Genomic DNA, 20206 nt, shown 5'->3' on the forward strand with positions numbered 1-20206 from the left:
TGATTGGAGGGCTCTGCTCCGGAAGTGCTACCGCAGGCGGGCCCAGCGGGCCGCCTGGCACGGTGCAGATCGGCACCATGGCGGCCCGGCTGGCTGTGAGCTGGTTGGGGGCGGCACCAGCAGCTCCCCGGAGAGGCCCGCTGCTTTCCTGCCGGAGGTGGTCCGGCGCCTCGGCAGACACCGTGTACGATGTGGTGGTGTCGGGTGGAGGCCTGGTGGGCGCCGCCATGGCCTGTGCCTTGGGTAAGCGCATCTCTAGGCCGGTAATGGCGGGGAGTGGGGCCGTGGAGGAGCGATGAGGACTGTGGGAGCCCTGGCACTCTTTGCCTCACGTCTGAGCGTGGCGGATCTTGTGGTTCATTCCTTGCCCAGGGGAGTCCCAGGGCCCCAAGGCAAGCGTTGGTTCTTCAGAGTTCTGAAGGGTCAAAAGTGGGAGGGGCCTTAGGAGTCCTTCTAGCGCGTTGGGGAACAGACCCGCCCAGGATTATTTAGTTATGGGCACAGTTAGAAGGAATCAAGCATTGTCGCATTGAGCTAGGTGTTTTGTTTTGTTTTGTTTTTAACAGCTTATTGAGATATAATTTGCGTACCATAAAGTTCACCCATTTAAAGCATACAATTTAATAATTTTTAGTGTATTCACAGTTGTGCAGCCGTCACCACAATAAATTTTAAAGCATTTTCATCACCCCCAAAAGAAACTGGAACCCGTTAGTAGTCACTGCCCATTTCCCCCCACCCTCCTCAACCCTAGGCAACCACTCATGTACTTTCTATCTCGATAGATTTGCTTTTTCTGGACATTTCCATATACATGGAATCTACATCCATATACATGGAATCTACTTAATGTTTTCAAGGTTCATCCAGGTTGTAGCATGTGCCAGTACTTCTTTCCTTTTTATGGCTAAATAATATTACGTTGTGTAGCTATACCACGTTTTGTTTATTCATTCATTAGGTGATGGACATTTGAGTTGTTTCCACTTTTGGGCTGTGGGGGATCAAAATTGGCCACTCCAAAATGCGTTTCTTTGCCTTAATAGAACAAAAGACTGAAAGAAACTTTGACCTTCCCTGGTAACTGCTTAAAAGACATTTAAAATAAAAAGCCTGTCCCCAGGACAGGCCGTCACCATAGGTAACTCTGGTTATAGGTGAACTGTGAGGGTCTTTGCTAAGCCCATTCTTATCAAAGTTCTGTTCACCAGACATTTGCTTTTCCATTTCCATATGAATTGCTTCCTCCGCTTTGAAGTCCCAAACCACTGCCCCCAACACCCTCCTTTGTCTTTAGCTGAAATGCTATTTAACATGACAACCTCCGCCATTCTGGCTGAGTTACCCAGTTTTTCTGGGTTTCTCCCATGTATACATGTTATAAAGCTTTGTTTGATTTTCTCCTGTTATTCTCTTTTGTGTCAATTTAATTCGTAGCCCAGCCAGGAGGACCTAGAGAGGGTAGAGGATTTATCTTCCTTCCCTACAGGGCTATTATAAATAATGCTGCTATTATCTTGTGTACAAGCTTTTGTGTAAACGTATATTTTTTGTTATCTTGGATATATTCTGTGGGAGATCAAGATTTGGCCACCCTGAAATATATCTCTTTACCTTGATTGTTTTCTCTGAGGGACATTTGACCTCCCCCACTAACTGCCTAAAGAATTTGACATAGTAACTCCTTCCTGGAAGAGATCTTCTATCTGATGGCTGTAAAATAGATGTTGCAATAGGAAAGGCACCAACAAGCCCATCTTGACAGAAATTCTGTCTCTCTGGCCACATTCTCTGGATGGCCCTGTGAGGAGTTGCCAGACAAACATTTACGTTTATAAGGGAAATCTCCATTTATAAAGATATCTCCCTCTCTGTATTGGGAAGAGGGGGGATGGCCTCATTGCTAGAGACTTATCACCATGGAAGGTGAAGCCTTAAATCTGCATAATAACCTTACTCTTGTTTACTGTGCTTTAGTGGTAATCTCCTGTAACTGACTCTCCCCACCCCCAGCATCCTCCTTTGTCATTGGCTGAACATGATATTTAAGACGAGAATTTCTGCTATTGTGTTGAGAAACGCAGTGTCCCTGCTTTCTCCCATGTATACATGTTATTAAACTTGGTATTATTTTCTCCTGCTAACCTGTTTGTTAATTATTTGGCCAGCCATAAGAACCTTAAGGGAAAGAGCAGAGGGGGATTCTCCCTCTTCCCCCACAGTTTCTAGGAGTAGAATTGCTGGGTCATATGGTTAGCTCTGTGTTTAACGTTTTGAAGAACTGCCAGTGTTCCAAAGTGGCTGCACCATTTTATGTTCCCACCAGCAATATATGAGGAGTCCAATTTCTCTACGTCCTGGACAGCCCTTGTATTGTCTTTTTGTTTATAGTCAGCATGTTATCGGGTACATACCCAGGTTCTTTACCCGCCACACAAGGGGGGCCAAATAAACTAGAACGCCAAGCTTATGGCAAGGAAAGAGTTTTTATTTTGGGTGATGTCAGCCGGAAGACGAGAGCTCTCAAATTTGTCTGTCTCCCCGAAAGTTGGGAGGGAAGGGGTTTTAAAGGTTGTGAGGAATGTGGCTGCTAGTAGGGAGGGGGAGCCTGTGGCCTTGTGGGTCGGTGCTTTCTCACCAGTTTGCCTTTGGCCTTGTGAGGCTGCTTGCAGGGAGGAGGCTGGCGGATAAGGGAATTGCAGGTGGGTGTCCTTCAACTATCTCTGTCTCCGTAGTGGCTGGTGGATTCTGGCACCAGGAAGCCAAGGAGTTGAGGTCTGAGAAGCTTTAGCTTTTTGATGTCGGTTTCCCTGTAACAAACCTCAAGAAGTGGTAATGAGCCAAAACATCAGTGTGAGCCCAGCTTGAGGCCACCTGGGCTTTTAACAATTAGTAACTTCTGTTTGCCTTGTGAAGTTCAGGAATACAAAAAAAACCAATAGTTACGCATGAATGTAACTTAGAGAAGCAGGGAAAGAGGATGAGTGCCTTTGGTTTTAACTCCATATATTCTGGGTTTAATGTAGGGGAACTGATAATCAGGGCCAGTATCAATCGTAGTGGGTGCCAAGTGGTATCTCCTGGTTTTGATTTGCATTTCCCTAATGGCTGATGATGTTGGATAGCGTTTCGTATGCTTATTGGTCATTTGTAGATCTTTTTTGGAGAAATGCCTATCCAGAACATTTGCCCATTCTTAAATTTGGCTATGTGTCTTTTTATTATTGAGTTTATTATTATTATAAGAGTTTTTTATATTCTGGGTACAAGTCCCTTATCAGATAAATTATTTGCAAATATTTTCTCCCATTTTGTGGGTTGTGTTTTCACTTTCCTGATGGTGTCCTTTGAAGCACAAAAGTTTTTAATTTTGATAAAGTCCAAGTTATCAGTCTTTTACCACTTGTGCTTTCGGTGTCATATCTAAAAAATCATTACCTAACTCAAAGTCACAGAGATTCACTCCTGTGTTTTTTCCTAAGAATTTTATAGTTTTAGCGCTTAACTTTAAGCCTATGATCTACTTTGAGTTAAACTTTATGTATAAGGTGATTGCTTTTTCATGTATAGTTTAGGCTGCTCCACTACCTTGTGAGGTAGATATTATTTTCATATTTTATTGGAGGAAACAAGGTTAATTAAGGACCAGAGTCTCACGGCCAGGCAATAGCAGAGTCAGAATTTGAACCCCAGCCACCAAACTCCAGATTGTTTGCTTTTAACAACTGTACAGTTACTTTTAGAAACTGGATTTGAGTTTTCTGGCCTCACAAATTAAAGGTCACTAATAGTGTGACAGTCTTTATTGACTTCAGAATCAGGAGGTGAGAACCACATCTTTCCTCAGATGGCTCCTCTTCTAGGAAACTGTGGGAGGTAATGTTTTGTATGAGCTGGTGGGCTTAAGTCTCAAAGTAATTATATAAAAGATTGTTGTCAATTATTGAACACTTGCTATGGATAGCATCTTTTAAAGTATTTTGCATACATTTTTATTTAATCCTCATAATAATCTTGATTGTAGATTGTGCAGATAAGTAAGTTAAAGCTCCAAAAGGTTAAGTAACTTGCACTCAAAAGTCGGTAATTAGGAGATACAAAGCTTTTTTGAGACAGACAGAACTTTCTGGCAGGTGTAGGCTGTTGCTCCCTGACAGCCATTTTGGTTGTACCTATTGGCAAATGGGCTAAAATAGTGCTTCTCAAGGCTTGAGTGCATTTAAGAAGCACCTGTTTTTTTGTTTTGTTTTGTTTTTGGGTTTTGAATAACTAAGACAGGCACATATACAAAATTCAAAGGGAATTTTGAAATACAAAAGGGTATAGGGTATGCAGTGTAAAGCATATAAAGTAAGACTTCAAATTTTTTGTGTGTGTGAGGAAGATTAGCCCTGAGCTAACATCCATGCCAATCCTCCTGTTTTTGCTGAGGAAGACTGGCCCTGGGCTAACATCTGTGCCGATCTTCCTCCACTTTATATGGGACGCCGCCACAGCATGGCCTGACAAGCGGTGCCTCAGTGTGTGCCCGGGATCAGAACCTGGGCCGCCAGCAGCAGAGCTCATGCACTTAACGGCTAGGCCACAGAGCCGGCCCCATGACTTCAATTTTTTATTGTTAGCCATCAGGTTCTCCTCAGAGGCAATCATTGTTACCAGTTTGTGGGGCACATTTTAAAAATGAGGATTCCAGGTTCTGCTTCCAGTGACTCTGATTCACTTTGTCCAAATGGGGCCCAGGAGCCTGTATTTTTAACAAATACCTCCAGGGATGGATGCAGGAGATCTGAAGACCACACTTGGAGAACGAGAAACACTGGAAAGAGCTTAATTGTCTTGTAGTGACTTTACCTCTTAAATTTTTATACAATTCTGTATGATATGTACCTGAGATTTTTTTTTTTTTTTTTTTGAGGAAGATCAGCCCTGAGCTAACATTGGTGCTAATCCTCCTCTTTTTGCTGAGGAAGACCGGCTCTGAGCTAACATCTGTTGCCAATCCTCCTCCTTTTTTTCTTCCCCAAAGCCCCAGTAGATAGTTGTATGTCACAGTTGCACATCCTTCTAGTTGCTGTACGTGGGACGCCACCTCACCGTGGCCGGAGAAGCGGTGCATGGGTGCGCACCCAGGATCCGAACCCAGGGCCGCCAGTAGTGGAGCGCGCGCACTTAACCGCTAAGCCACGGGGCTGGCCCTGAAAAAATTTTAATCTTACTAAAACTTTAGTGTTACAATATTGGTGTTTTGCTATCCTTATATTAACTTTTTTCCTTCCTATTTTGTACTTTTTCTCACCCTCCTCCCCCACCCTTCAAGGAGAGAAAGCAGCAATTCTTTTATAAACGTAAACAGAATTCTGTATTGTAATTATTTATTTTTCTCTCTTCCACAGAAGTATTAAAGTCAGGAGTGACTTTAACAGACAATTATAGTACAGAATTCTGTGTTTAAGTTTACAAAAGAAAGGTCACAGGCAGAGTACACCAGGTTGTAAGAATCACTGCTCTAAGTCAGTCAGAACTACCAAACACAGGTTTACAAAAAAAGCTATTCATACCCCAGCTAATTTCCTTAAAAAGCTCAGAGATAATACTGAATTTTAAAACGTGAAAGTTGAAGCTCTGGGAGGTTTGCAAATCGGTCATGCAGTTTATCCAGTGAGCAAGCCTCTGCTTTTTTCCTGTACAACAGCTGAGACTGAGCAGTGTGAGATGGAGGCTTTCCTTGGCAGGTCCTGTTAGCCTTTCGTAGGCAGGTATGGTGTGGGCCGTTTTCTCCTGTTGAGTCAAGGAAACTGCCTACTTGGGATTTTGTGTGTGCTAATTTCCCCCTTGATCATATATCTCAAAGAATATTCTCTGTCAATAGTTTATATGCTGATCAACCTTACTTTTTATTTCAGTATCCACTTAATTTTAGACGGTTGCTTTAAAAGTGAAAAATTTCCAGTAGGCTCTTCATATTCCCCCATAAGTCAGTTTATGTTTTCCTTGATTCTTTTCTTCTTCAAACTCACGTTAGTTTATGTTGTAGGCTTGAAATATCTATATTTCCTTCTCACATTGTTATTTGTAAATTATATTCTCTAGTATTTTTTCTCCAAACGAGTTTCCTAAAATGTTACATTAAATTGCTAAAAAATAAAACCTGGCTATATTTTATAATGTGTTTGGAAATCTAATGATTTTCCTGTTAAATTTCTGGTCTCTCAGTTAAGAAAATGTTAAGACATTGAGTATCTACTTTATGGATTGAGAAGCCATAAGAAAAGAAGTGGTTCCTGTCCCCAAGGAATTTAGAATCTAGCAAAGAAGAGATTTGTAAATAACGAATAGAAGGAAGAATGAAATGAAAGCTCCCCTAGAGGAACAAGCAGCTGACCTATCCTAGCGGAGGAGGTGCGTGGGTGGTATGAACACTGCTGAGGAGGTGAGGCTTGAGTGAGTAGGATCCAGAGGGTAGAGGTGGCAGGCTGGCATTCTGGTGGAGTGGCTACTGCTAGATCAAGGTGTTCAAGGCATAGAGGTGTGATGGGCCGGAAAGCAGCCCTCTCTCTGGCCCCTGCTGCCATCCTCCAACTCAAAACTGCTGTGCTGCTGCCGCCAGCATGGGTCCCGGGTCCACCTGGTCCGTTCAGCGTTGCTCACTGCCGGTTCTACTTGATTTTCACACTTCCTTCATTGTATGTTATAATAGTGCCACTCTTCTCCTTTAGATTCCAAAATATACAGAGGGTAGAGGTTTGTGGGTTTTCCTTCATCATTAAGTAAAACCGGTAGTGTTTCTTCTCTCTCTGGTAATCGCATCACATTTTTTTTCTCCTTTCTTGGCAGCAGCGACTCACTGCTTATCGTTTCCCTATGTCTTTCTCTGAGACACTGGAGGGACTGTATCTGTGCTGCAGTCACCCAGTAACAAAGTCCCCAAGTCCCCTTTTTAACTTCGTTACACAGATGTTTTAGGGCCAGATTTATAGGCACAATTGATGTATTTTTTGGCTTCGTTTCCTTTTCTTTTCCAAACTATAATTTTTTATCCTTTATTTAATCTCGAGGTTGCAATGAATTTTGTTTATTAATTCTATTTTTCTGTTGAACAGGATTTGTAATTTATAGTGACTTTATAATAGTTTCAAGATTGGAAATATCTGGTGTCCAAATACTACAGCTTTCCTTTTTTGTGTGTGAGGAAGATTAGCCCTGAGCTCATATCTGTAGCCAGTGCTCCTCTTTTTGCTGAGGAAGATTGGCCCTGGGCTAACATCGGTGCCCATCTTCCTCCACTTAATATGTGAGACGCCTGCCACAGCATGGCTTGATGAGTGGTGCATAGGTCCGTGCCCGGGATCTGAACCTGCGAACTGCAGGCCATTGAAGCGGAGTGTGCATACTTAACCACTGTGCCACTGGGCCAGCCCACAGCCTTCTTTTTTTAACTTCATTCTTCCTTTGTAGGGAATTCTATTGGCTTGTTATGGATTTTGCCATTATTTACTTCTTTGCACATGGCACATATTGGACTGTCTGGAGAAGCCTTACAGTCATGGGCAGGGTGGTTTGCATGGCTGAAATACTCCACACGGTGTTTCCTTTTTGTGTGCCCTGTAAGAAAATTGTATCCTGGGGGCTAAGGATTTAGTTAATTTGTTGCTTCTCTTGGAAATGAGAAAGGGAATAAATTCTGATTTTCCTAAAATGATATACTATGTTGCTTTTTTTTTTTTTAGGATATGATATTCACTTTTGTGACAAGAAAATCCTGTTGTTAGAAGCAGGTCCAAAGAAAGTATTGGAGAAGTTGCCAGAAACTTACAGCAACAGGGTCAGCTCCATTTCCCCTGGCTCCGCAACCCTTCTCAGTAGTGAGTAGAAGATCCTCTCTAATAGAACCAATCTCCTCTCTTGGCTTTCCAGTGTGTCCCATAGGGGCAGGGTCACCAGAGTGAGCAAGGAGGGAGCTCACTGAGGAGGGGTCGGCTTGGTAATCTAGTGCATAGTTGAAGATGCAGACCCCTGAAATTGTTAATATATCAACTCCTACTCTGAGGAAGACATCCTTGGGACGTGTGGATCCATCATGTAGACTTCATTAGTGATGTTGGGTCATCATGAATTTGTGGAACTGAAACTATATGAATTAATTATGACCATTCATGTCTAGTAGCAGCGCCCTCTTCATTCCCAGAGTCCACCCTCTAGGGAGCTAGGGAGCCTGCATGCTAAATGCTTTTGGGGTAGAGATGGATGTGTCCACATGGAACAATTAAAAAATTGTCTTTAGGCCTCTGCCAAATGTTACTCCCTCAGCCCATCCTATCTAGAACCACCCTATCTGAAATTACCATCACTCTTTAGCCCCTTATACTGCTTTATTTTTCTTCATAACACTTACTACTGCCTGACATTATGTATGTGTTTGTTTTTTATTGTTTATCTCTTCACCTAGAGTGTCAACTGCAGAAGGGCAGGGACTTGGTCCGTTTGGTTCCCACTGCATGCTCAGTACCTAGAATTGTATCTGACACATAGTAGGTGCTCAGTAAACATTTCCTCAATGAGTGAATCTGTTTAGTGCTGTGGCGTTAAAAAAAAGAGTTAAAAAAGTTCAAAGACAAAAAATAGTCTTTATCCAGAGAGTTTGTAACTTCAATGGGATGGTTTCAATATGGGTTTAGTTTCCTTTTTTATTTACCCTACTTTGAGGTGATTTGACCTTTTGGTCATGAAAGCTGGGTTTTTTTTCATCCTGTATAATCTGAACTGGGGAACAGAGTAGCTTAGCTCCTAGCATCAAACAGGATAGAAGTGGAGAGTATTTTTCTATTATTGGAGAACACTGAAAACAACCTCTTACTTAACAGGATGGAGGGATAAAGGGGAGCCCAGGAGGGATGTGGGGTCCCCATGAGATTGCTCTGGTCTGTATACCGATTCTTTCTTTTATAGGTTTTGGTGCCTGGGACCACATCTGCAACATGAGATACAGAGCCTTTCGGCGAATGCAGGTGCCTCCTTTATCACTTTTGGCAAGATACCTTGGTCTGCCTTGTGTGAAGATATTGGTGTCCACATTCTCAAGGTTTTCTGTGAATGTGGGAAGAATCAGACAAAGTTCATACTAGTCTAAGGAATTGGGGGAAGCATTCCCAAGAGAATTTTCTTCTTACCTTATATCCTGCCAGAGGGACTGACAAATTGTGATTTTTCTGCTTCTGTCACTTGGGAAAGCAATATGCTGTTTCTGATTGGAGTAATGTTTCCTTTTCTTTGGATTATAATATAATCTTTCCCTTTGTGTTTCCAGGTGTGGGACGCCTGCTCAGAGGCCCTGATAATGTTTGATAAGGATAATTTAGATGACATGGGCTATATAGTGGAGAATGATGTCATCATGCATGCCCTCACTAAGCAGCTGGAGGCTGTGTCAGGTGAGGCGCCCATCTCTTCCATCTTCCTTTCACTCTCTGGAAGGTGAACTGCTTCACAGTTATTCTAGTACTTACTGGAAGAAAGGATCCCTTTTACAGATACTGAGTGTTCACCATAAAGAAACCCTCTGACGGTTATTTCAGGGTGGTTCTTTTTTTACAGCTTTTTTCAGGTATAATTTGCATACCATAAAATTCACCCATTTTAAGTGTACAATTCAATGATTTTTAGTATATTTATAGAGTTGTGCCATTATCACACTATCATTTTAGAACATTGTGCCCATTTACAGTGATTCCTCATTCCTACCCCCAGCCCCTAGCACCACTAGTCTACTTTCTGTCTTTTGGGATTTGTCTATTCTGGATATTTCCTATATGTAGATAGAATCATATAATATGTATTCTTCCATGTCTGACTTCTTTCACTGCATTTTTTTTTTTTTTTTTTTTTTAGTGAGGGAGATTGGCCCTGAGCTAACATCTGTTGCCAATCCTCTGTTTGCTTGAGGAAGACTGGCCCTGAGCTGACATCTGTGCCAGTCTTCCTCTATTTTGCATGTGGGTCACTGCCATAGCATGGCTTGATGAGTGGTATAGGTCCGTGCCCAGGATCTGAACCCGTGAACCCTGGGCAGCCAAAGTGGAGCGTGCCGAACTTAACCACTACACCACCAGGCCAGCCCTCACTTAACACATTTTTGAGAGTCAGTCTTGTTGTAGCATGTATCAGCACTCCATTCTTTTTTTATTACCAAATAGCATTCCATTGTGTGACTAGACCACATTCTGTTTATCTGTTCATCAGTTGATGGACATTTGGGTTGTTTCCACTTTTTGGTGATTACGAATATACAAACATTTGTGTACAAGTTTTTGTATGGACATATGTTTTCATTTCTTCTGGGTGGATACTTAGGAGTAGAATTGCTGGGTCATATAATAATTCTGTGTTTAACATTTTCATAAACTGCCAAACTTTTTCTAAGAGGCTGCACCATTTCACTTTCCCACCGATAATATATGAGTTCCAGTTTCTCCACATTCTCACCAACACTTATTTTCTCTCTTTTTTTTATTATAGCCATCCTAGTGACTGTGAAATGGTATCTCATTGTAGTTTTGATTGTATTTCCCTGATGACTAATAACGTTGAGCATCTTTTCATGTGTTTATTGGCTATTTGTGTATCTTCTTTGGAGAAATGTCTATTCAAAATCTTTTGCCCATTTTAAAACTGGATTATTTGTCCTTTTATTTTTTGTGTGTGTGTGTGAGGAAGATCAGCCCTGAGCTAACATCCATGCTAATCCTCTTTTTGCCGAGGAAGACCGGCTCTAAGCTAACATCTATTGCCAATCCTCCTCCTTTTTTTCCCCAAAGCCCCAGTAGATAGTTGTATGTCATAGTTGCACATCCTTCTAGTTGCTATATGTGGGACGCGGCCTCAGCATGGCCAGAGAAGCGGTGCATTGGTGTGCGCCTGGGATCCGAACCCGGGCCGCCAATAGCGGAGTGCGTGCACTTAACCACTAAGCCACGGGCCCGGCCCTGTCCTTTTATTTTTGATTTATGAGTTCTTTATATATTCTGGATATAAATTCCTTATCAGATATGATTTGCCAATATTTCAGGGTTGTTCTAGAGAGAGAAAAATTGGAAGCAACTTAAATGCTTTTTGATGTAGGATAGTAGTTCATCCATGCAATGAACTTCTGTGCAGCTTTTAAAGATGATTTAGATCTAATATTTAGTCACTCAGAAACATGTCCCATATATATTGGTGAAAAAAGTATGTGTCCTATGATCCCACTTGTGTGTGTGCGGGTGTATGTGCATATACACACATAGGAAATCATCCGGAAAGCTATTTGGCAAAGCTTTAACTGTAGTTGTCTCGGGGTGGTATGATTAAGGGTGATTTATCCCCCCTTTTAAACCTTTCTTTGTTGTTCAGATTTTTGCAGTGAGCATATCGTTTTTATGATCAGGAAAATAACATGATTTCCAGAAGAAAAATCTTATGAAATCTAAAACTGGTTTGAGTCTATGGTATTCCCACCCTCTTTACTCTGAAAGCACATGTGGGTTCGTTTAGGTATAGAGTGAAACTAGAGGAGCAGGAGCATGAAGGCGGGAAGAAAGAGTGCCTGGTGCAGGCTGGTAAGGCAGTGAGAGCTTACTTTTTTTTTTTTTTTTGACACTGATTCATCCCTGTGGCTTCTGTCATTTTTCAGCTCTCGACCATAGCATTGATCACATGAGTTGCTTTTTAGATCTTACTTTTCTTGTTTAGGAGTAAATGATAAGAGACAGCTATCCTGGGACCTTGCTTTAGGCTCATCCTGTGTGCGCTGCCTTTCTAATGTTTTGTTTTTTTCTCTTCTGACCTCCCTAGACCGAGTGACGGTTCTCTACAGGAGCAAAGCAGTCAGCTATACCTGGCCTTATCCGTTTCCCATGGCAGACTCCAGCCCTTGGGTTCATATTACCCTAGGTGATGGCAGCACCCTCCAGACCAAATTGTTGGTAGTTGAAGATTCTTATTTTGCCAGGGGTCTTGCATATCCACATCTTATCCTAGATTCTAGGGCCTCTCGTTTTAGATCTAAGCTATAGTTGAAGTTAATTTTAGGCAAAACTTTTGGTTGTAAGACCAGTACCCACTCAAACCAGCTCAAGTTAAGATGGTCTTGTAAATCCTATACAGGAAGCAATCTCCTGGTCATGAAATAAAGGACGGCCAGCCTCACAGGGACAGGAACCAGAGTGTCAGAAACTGAAGCTGTTCTTTCCCTCTCAGGAGTCCTGCAGTCACTCATCTCCTTGCATCTGTTTCTCTCTGTCTGCTCGTCAGCTTCCCCTTTTCCATGGCAGCCATTCCTAACCTTACATGAGGACCGTTCAGCTCCAGTGCTTGCCTTATTGTTAATTCATAATTTTTATTTATTTATGTATTTATTTTTTTCCCCCAAAGCCCCAGCAGAGAGTTGTATGTCATAGCTGCACCTCCTTCTAGCTGCTGTATGTGGGACACGGCACCAGCATGGCCGGAGAAGCGGTGCGTCAGTGCACACCCGGGATCCGAACCCGGGCCGCCAGCAGCGAAGCTGGCGCACCCAACCACTAAGCCACCGGGCCGGCCCCTTATTGTTAATTCAAATATCAAGAGAATTTGGCTCAGTTTAACCTATGGCTGGCACCTCTTGGGTCAGATGTCCAACTTTGGTCCATTAGCTGAGGCTGGGGTCACATATGTAAGGCTGCCCCTTTAGGGCTGTGAGTGATGCAGGAATAATAAAAAGTTGCCTGCCACAGATGGGCTTGCCAACAGTTGAAACCAGAGAAAACTTTTAGGAGGCAGAGACAAATTTCTGGAACAGTTTCACTTATGTAAGAGGTTGTAAGACTTAGCAGGCTCTTGTCTCCATGCAGATCGGTGCAGATGGTCACAACTCAGGAGTACGGCAGGCTGCTGGAATCCAGAATGTTAGCTGGAACTATGACCAGTCCGCTGTTGTGGCTACTCTGCATTTATCCGAGGTAAGATCTTGAGTCCACCATCTGGGGACCCTACTTTTGTTTAATTGGTACTAGGTACTTCTCACAAAAACTCTTCTCTCTATTGTAGGCCACAGAAAACAATGTAGCTTGGCAGAGATTTCTTCCCTCTGGACCCATTGCTCTGCTCCCGGTAAGAAGTCCTTCTGGGGCCGGCCCCATGGTGTAGCGGTTAAGTGCGCACGCTCTGCTGCTGGCAGCCCGGGTTCGGATCCCAGGCGCGCACCGATGCACCACTTGTCAAGCCATGCTGTGGCTGCGTCCCATATGAAGTGGAGGATGATTGGCACGGACGTTAGCCCAGGGCCAGTCTTCCTCAGCAAAAAGAGGAGGATTGGCATGGATGTTAGCTCAGGGCTGGTCTTCCTCACAAAAAATTAAAAAAAAAAAAAAAAATGAAGTCCTTCTGGCTAGTCTGCTTAAACATGTCCAGCCTTTCTCTTTTAAGACTTCACTTTCTCTCAGTTTTCTGGTTTCAAGGGAATATGCTCAGGCTAGCTTTGTTGCCTCTTCTTATCTTACTTTATGCTTGAGAGCTCCCAAGAACAGAAGTTTTAGCCCTTAGTACTGATGTTTTTCTTTTGACACAGCTCTCAGACACCTTGAGTTCCTTGGTTTGGTCCACATCCCATGAACACGCAGCAGAGCTGGTCAGCATGGATGAGGAAAAGTTTGTGGATGCCATTAACTCTGCCTTTGTGAGTATCAGCTTGTCCAGCTGATGATGTGTTGCAGGGGTAGATACAGAGAGGTGGTTTTGAATAAGGAAAAAGGAATAACCAACCAGCTGCCCCTTTAACTGTAACTCTTGATCTGGATTACATGAAGGAGGGCATTCAGGGAAATGCAGAACAATAGAAATTAATAACTCATGTGCTCTTCTGAGGGTTGTAGGCTGCTGTTGTGCTGTCTGAAAACAGCTGTCTGGGTGGTAGTTACTTGGATAAGTAACTTTTTATGAATCTGTAATTTTGAACAGCTCTTGTTAGGTCCCAACTACCTGAACCTTTGAAGCCTGATTCATCAGAAATGATCCCAGGGTGGGGCTGAGCACATTTCAGCAGGGAGGGTAAGAGTAAATTTTGTAAACAGACATGGGTCCAATACTGGTTCTACCTGTTAATCTCCTGAAAAATGGTAATAGTATCACCAACCTCTCAGGGTTTAATAATAATAATAATTAGTAATAATAATAAAAGTCTAAAGACATTTAAAATGAGAATTTATGTAAAATACTTGGAACATACCTGGTATATTATAGGTGCTCACCAAATGGTAATAATTATTCTGGAGTAGACACAGCCTTTAGATAATATGGGCACCCATATTTTTGGAGCTTAAATGCCACATTTATCTAAATTCACTAGTAGTAGTAATTGGTAACATTGATCGAGTGCTTACTATGTGCCAGGTACAGGTGAAGAGTTCTGCGTGTATTTAATTCAGTGACTCTTGGAGGTAGGTACTATTATTACGCTCATTAGAGAGACAGGTAACTTGCCTGAGGTCATGCATCTAGCAGCAAAGCTGGGTTCTGAAACCAGGCTGGCCCTCAAGCCTGTGCTTTTAACCACCAGACTCCACAGCCTTACTAATGACTTAACAGTGGTTTACACTGAAGAACTTGAGCACCACTGCTCTGTAGTAGCAATAAGAATAAAAGGAACTGAACATACTGAAGTGGCTTCCAAGGTAAGTGGTGAATGCTACCCCTCTCTGAGTCACTTAATTAATTAATTTATTCATTTATTTATTTATTCCCCCCAAAGCCCCAGTAGATAGTTGTATGTCATTGCTGCACATCCTTCTAGTTGCTGTATGTGGGCCTCAGCATGGCCAGAGAAGCGGTGCGTCGGTCCGCGCCCAGGATCCGAACCTGGGCTGCCAGCAGCGGAGCGCATGCACTTAACCGCTAAGCCACAGGGCCGGCCCTGAGTCATTTACCACGTATTCCTGGCACAGGCCTTTGTAGCATGTTCATTCAGCAACAATTACGAGTGCCTTCTATGTAGAAGGCTCTGGAGATAGAGAGACAAATGAGACACAGTCCCTGCTTTCAGGAACCTCATAGTCAAGTGAGAGAGAAAGATACATAATTTCGATTCAGTGGTAGAAGTATGCATAAGATGCTGTGGGAGCATAGAGGAGGAAAACGCACACACACAGGAGGGTTTGGAGGGAGGTTTACAAAAAGTGATGACAGCTTCTGGATGCTCTGAGATGTTATCCTGGTGAACTAGAAGTGGGAGGACATTCTAAGCAGAAGGGGGTGTTGGAGGCAAGGAGATGTTGCAGAATGAGCTACCTCGTGGCTGGCGTATGGTTATTGAGGGTGGGGACCAATGAAAGTTGAAGTTCAGAGGTAGGCAGGGGCAGCTCGTGAGCAGTTTGGCTTGATCCTAAAACCTGTGGGGAGTGATGGAAAGTTATGTTTTGCATGTTGAGGTGCTTGTCACTTGTGGTCCAGATCAGTTTAAGCATAGATAGCATTACCCTTGGCTTTGGTTATAAAAAGGTTTTCCTTGTTGAATTTTTAATTCCTTGCTAGTCACTGATGAAATTTTACTTTGTTTGTTTTGTGGCTCATGCTACTCAGTGGAGTGATGCTAACCACACGGACTTCATCGACTCGGCCGGCACCATGCTGCACTATGCTGTTGCCTTTCTGAAGCCCACTAAGGTCTCAGCCCGCCAGCTGCCCCCAAGTGTAGCCAGGGTGGATGCCAAAAGCCGAGTACTGTTTCCTCTTGGCTTGGGACATGCTGCTGAGTACGTCCGGCCTCGGATGGCACTCATTGGGTAAGATAATAAGAGAGCGGGGCTGCTGCCGTCTCACTCTGCTCCTGGAGGCCACACCTGAACTCTGCTTTATTCTTAGGGATGCAGCCCACAGAGTCCATCCACTTGCAGGACAGGGTGTCAACATGGGCTTTGGGGATATCTGCAGCTTGGTCCATCACCTCAGTACTGCAGCTTTCAATGGGAAAGACTTAGGTAAGGATTCAGGTACCTTAGAGAACTATCCAGAAGTCATGTGGTTAGGCAAGATCAGGATCCCAAAATGGCCCTCAGTAGCCAGATGTGGTGGACATAAATGTATCTGGTTTGCTAGGAAAGAAAACTTCACTGTTGGATTAGGGATTTAACCTTTCCTCTTTCCTCCAGGTTCCATGAGCCACCTCACAGGTTATGAAACAGACAGACAACGTCACAACACTGCTCTTCTGGCTGCTACTGACCTACTAAAAAGGCTCTATTCCACCAGGGCCACTCCTCTTGTGCTGCTCAGGACATGGGGCTTGCAGGCCACAAATGCAGTATCTCCACTCAAAGTAAGAAGTTGGTCATGGCTCTCCAAGAACCTTGCTGAGGAATGACTTTTCCAATGACTTTTAAATTCTTTGAATTAATTTTCTTGGCTGTAAAATTATGTTTCTCTGTCTACCTTCCCCAGTGGTTATGAGCAAAAAGTCCTTGCTGGGCTTGTTGGTGCTGGGACCCACAACTAAGCAGTAACTTTATATAAGGAAGGGCTTAAAGTAGTCAACAGGGACTTATAAAGGTAAAGATGTTTAAGCTACTTTTGCTGCTCGGCCAGCTTCTTTTCTGAGAAACTTCCATTTAAAACACTTTGGAGGAGCCGGCCCAGTGGCATAGTGGTTAAGTTCGCGTGCTCTGCTTCAGTGGCCTGGGGTTCACAGGTTTGGATCCCAGGCACGGACCTACACACTGCTCATCAAGCCATGCTGTGGGGGCTGGCCCAGTGGCACAGCAGTTAAGTGTGCGCGTTCCGCTTCGGCGGCCTGGGGTTCACAGGTTCAGATCCTGGGTGCACACTGACGCACTGCTTGTCAAGCCATGCTGTGGCAGCGTCCCATATAAAGTAGAGGAAGATGGGCATGGATGTTAGCCCAGGGCTCAGCCTCCTCAGCAAAAAAGAGGAGGATTGGCATCGGATGTTAGCTCAGGGCTAGTATTCCTCACAAAAAAAAAAAAAAAAGAAAAGAACAAAGCCATGCTGTGGTGGTGTCCCACATACAAAATAGAGGAGGATGGGCACAGATGTTAGCTCAGGGCCAATCTTCCTCAGCAAAAACAGGAAGATTGGTAACAGACATCAGCTCAGGGCCAATCTACCTCACCAAATAAATAAAAATAAAGACACTTTGGAGGGACTTTTGGGAGGAGTATCTATCTGGATCTTTTGCTTAGTTTTTGCTTTAATTAATCACTTTGGATATTTTAAAGTATTTTTTTCACCTGCCCTCAAACTTTACAGTGTCAGAGTATCACTCACTTTATTTCATTTTTCTCCAGGAACAGATTATGGCCTTTGCAAGCAAATGAATGCTCCCCTTCTGGAGATTATGTGGATGACAAAAGAACATCCATTCCCAAGATCATCATATAGTCTCAAGATTTAATTTAATTTAATAAAATTACTTTACCTTAGAATTTTCCAGTCTATTTTTCTCCTCTGCTTAATGGGCCTATGGACCCCCCAAAAATGAGTGGTAATTTGCTGTGAGGAGGGCATATCAACCAAGTCAAGAAAAAACCCCAAAGGAAGACTGTTATGATTTAGTTGAAAAGAGCTTTTTATTACTAAAACAAATCACTGAGGTGCTGTCTCTTTCATTTTCACTTGTTAACAATCCTTTCTAAAGAGATTTACACAATTGGTTTTTTTATGCTGGTAATAAACTTTACAAGTGGTTTTTGATAATTAGAAATATTTGATACATTTTTGGTAGAATTACTGTTTTAAAATTAACATTAGAATGCAATTAAACAAATTGTTTTAACTTTTGTTATAGGTGCACTGGACTTTCTGAAAAGAAAACCGAATCTTATTAATGCTAGTTATTACTTCCTCATTACAGCACCAGATTTCAATTTTATTTATGGTTCCTTTCTGGGACACCATTGTCTGTTCAGTAATAAGACAATAAATAATTTCATTGCACAGGTTTGAAGACCTCAGGAACTAGGTCAAAAGGAAAAATCTGATTAGCAGCAGAATTTCATGTTTGGTGGCAGACAGGTGGCCGACTTGGGTGTGGGGTGTGGTGTTTTGCTGTGGGTTTTTGAAGATAACCTTCAGAGTATCAGAGATGCCTCTTGAAGAGATTTTTAGGTCCATTCCATTTTGTATACTGTAAAGAACATCTCACCAAAAAGTGGTTTGAAGATGAAATGACAAACTGTCTGCTTGGAACCAAACTAAACTATTCTTGGGAATAATTTTTGAAGGCATGAGAAATTTGTTACCACAGGAGAGCTTTTCAGGCAAATGTGGAGATTTTATAAGGTACTAGAGTAAAAAAGTAACAATGTCACAAAGCTTCCTGGAATCTCAGGAAAAATGTGCCCAGAAGAAGAGATGGCAGCTACTGTGAAAAGCTGTGTGACTGACTACTGGCAGAATCCAGAAAGGTCACTGTAGGGAAAAAAGGTCATTCTTCACGAAAAGGGCAAGGTAGCCCAGATAAGGAGACCATGGACTCTCCAAATGTATGCAAACAAAATCAGGCAAGATAGGAAGAATTTTAAGGCACACCTTGCAAGGACCTCCATAACCCACAGAGGATGTTCTTCAGATGCTGATGATGATAAACACAGCACATCTACTGTGTTCTGGGCCGTGTCCTAAGTATTTGAAATACATAGACACATTTACAGAAAGGAAACTTAACCAGCAATATTTAGACTCTGTAGGATCCCTTAAGAGGCCCAAAAGGAACACTGAGGGGCAGAAAGGACATTATAGACAAATCGTTTTTTCCTAAGAAATAAAATTCTCACTCCAAATTGCTCTTAAAATGGATAAATTGGTTAATTCTCCAGATGTTCTTTTGATAATCAAGATTATCAAAATACATGTAGATGAATTTCTGGAGTTATAATGCATGTAATGCATCTACCCAAGAGTTCTGAAAGTATTTGGGATGACCAAAGGAGTCTGCTGAACAATACATGGCCCATTTGTAAGAAAAGCTTCAGAAACAAGCTGTGGTGATAAAGACCAGGGAATCTTAACCTCTCTGGACCTGTCAAGCGGGAGGAGTCTTTAGTTAACAGCTTACCGCATGGGAAAGCAAGAGGAGAGGAATACAAGAGGAAACAGTCTCGCTCTAATCCTGGGGAACAACGTATAGTGTATGATGATTGGTTCTAGCACCCTACTTTTTTGACAAAGATGGTAAGAAGCCATGTGGTATTATGTTAAAGAAGAGACCATAAAGGATTTGGGAGGAGTTTTCTTCAAAAGATTGAAAGGCTATGGAAGGAGAGATGAGAGCAGAACTAAGACCACTGAGAAGACAGATTTCAGCTCAATATAAGGAGGGATTTTTTAACATCAGTGTAGTCCCCAAATGGAATGAGCTAAAACATGCCTAAATAGAAGCTGAATAATAACCAGTTAGAAATGTTATGGGAATTCTGCAATGGGCAGAAGATTGGATCATATCTTTGGGCTGTTTCCAATGGTAAAGATTCTATTATTTTATTATGTATAAGAATTTTTTGAGGAGGACAATAGGTATAATTGACCTTAGTATAATAAAAGTCATTGCGAAGAGTGTGAAGAAATTCCACATTGGGGGAAAAAAAAACTAAAATTTGGGGAATGATGATATAGAAATTTGTCTAGTTACTTGAACATAACAGATGTTAAATATTTATTGATTCAATGGAATAACTTTAAAAAATAAAGTTCCCCAGGAACTGATGTGAGGGCCAGGTATATTGAACATCCTTTGTGAGAAAGCTGAAAGCCTACTGTGAAAGCTACAAGTTTGAGGAGATACAAACTCTCCTGGAAAGGAGCTGGAGGTAAAGAGCCAAGGCAAAGGTGCCAGACTACAGGAAGATCTTTCAAGTCCAAGAGCACTCAAGTGGGTAGATAAGAAGCAAATGGTCATGCAGGAAAGTACAAGATAATTTTATGGGAAATAATTCACAACATCAAGAGCTCTGAGCATTCAAACTTAAAAAGAGAATCCACTGTACTGATGTGGGTCAAAACGGCCAGCTAAATCAAATGTTAGGTATCATCAAGAAGGGTATCAGAAACCCTAGAACTAGACAAATAATGTAGAGGATGCTAGCTAAATTGATCAGGAGCCAGGACAGGAAGAGATACTGCTATAAACGGAGAGAAGAAAAGGGCAAACTGTAGGGGACTATGACCAAAATCTAGATCCCAGAAGAGT

At 42.4% G+C, this 20206-nt stretch overlaps 1 protein-coding gene across 2 annotated transcripts; it reads left to right on the top strand.

Annotated features, from left to right (window-relative positions):
- Positions 1-40: 40 nt before the first annotated feature.
- COQ6 (coenzyme Q6, monooxygenase) lies at positions 41-20151 on the top strand. Of its 2 annotated transcripts, XM_058567329.1 has the most exons (12): positions 41-243; positions 7728-7862; positions 8947-9005; positions 9305-9428; positions 11827-11957; positions 12864-12971; positions 13060-13122; positions 13580-13687; positions 15586-15788; positions 15868-15983; positions 16155-16321; positions 17307-20151. In XM_058567329.1, the coding sequence occupies exons 1-12, from the start codon at positions 78-80 to the stop codon at positions 17334-17336; spliced, it is 1410 nt and encodes a 469-aa protein (XP_058423312.1). In that variant the 5' UTR covers positions 41-77; the 3' UTR covers positions 17337-20151. The 2 variants fall into 2 exon arrangements, with proteins under 2 accessions (XP_058423312.1, XP_058423313.1); XM_058567330.1 differs by lacking the exon at positions 7728-7862.
- Positions 20152-20206: the final 55 nt, after the last annotated feature.

This window comes from Diceros bicornis, chromosome 24 (assembly GCF_020826845.1).
Source record: "Diceros bicornis minor isolate mBicDic1 chromosome 24, mDicBic1.mat.cur, whole genome shotgun sequence".
Lineage (NCBI taxonomy): Eukaryota > Metazoa > Chordata > Mammalia > Perissodactyla > Rhinocerotidae > Diceros > Diceros bicornis.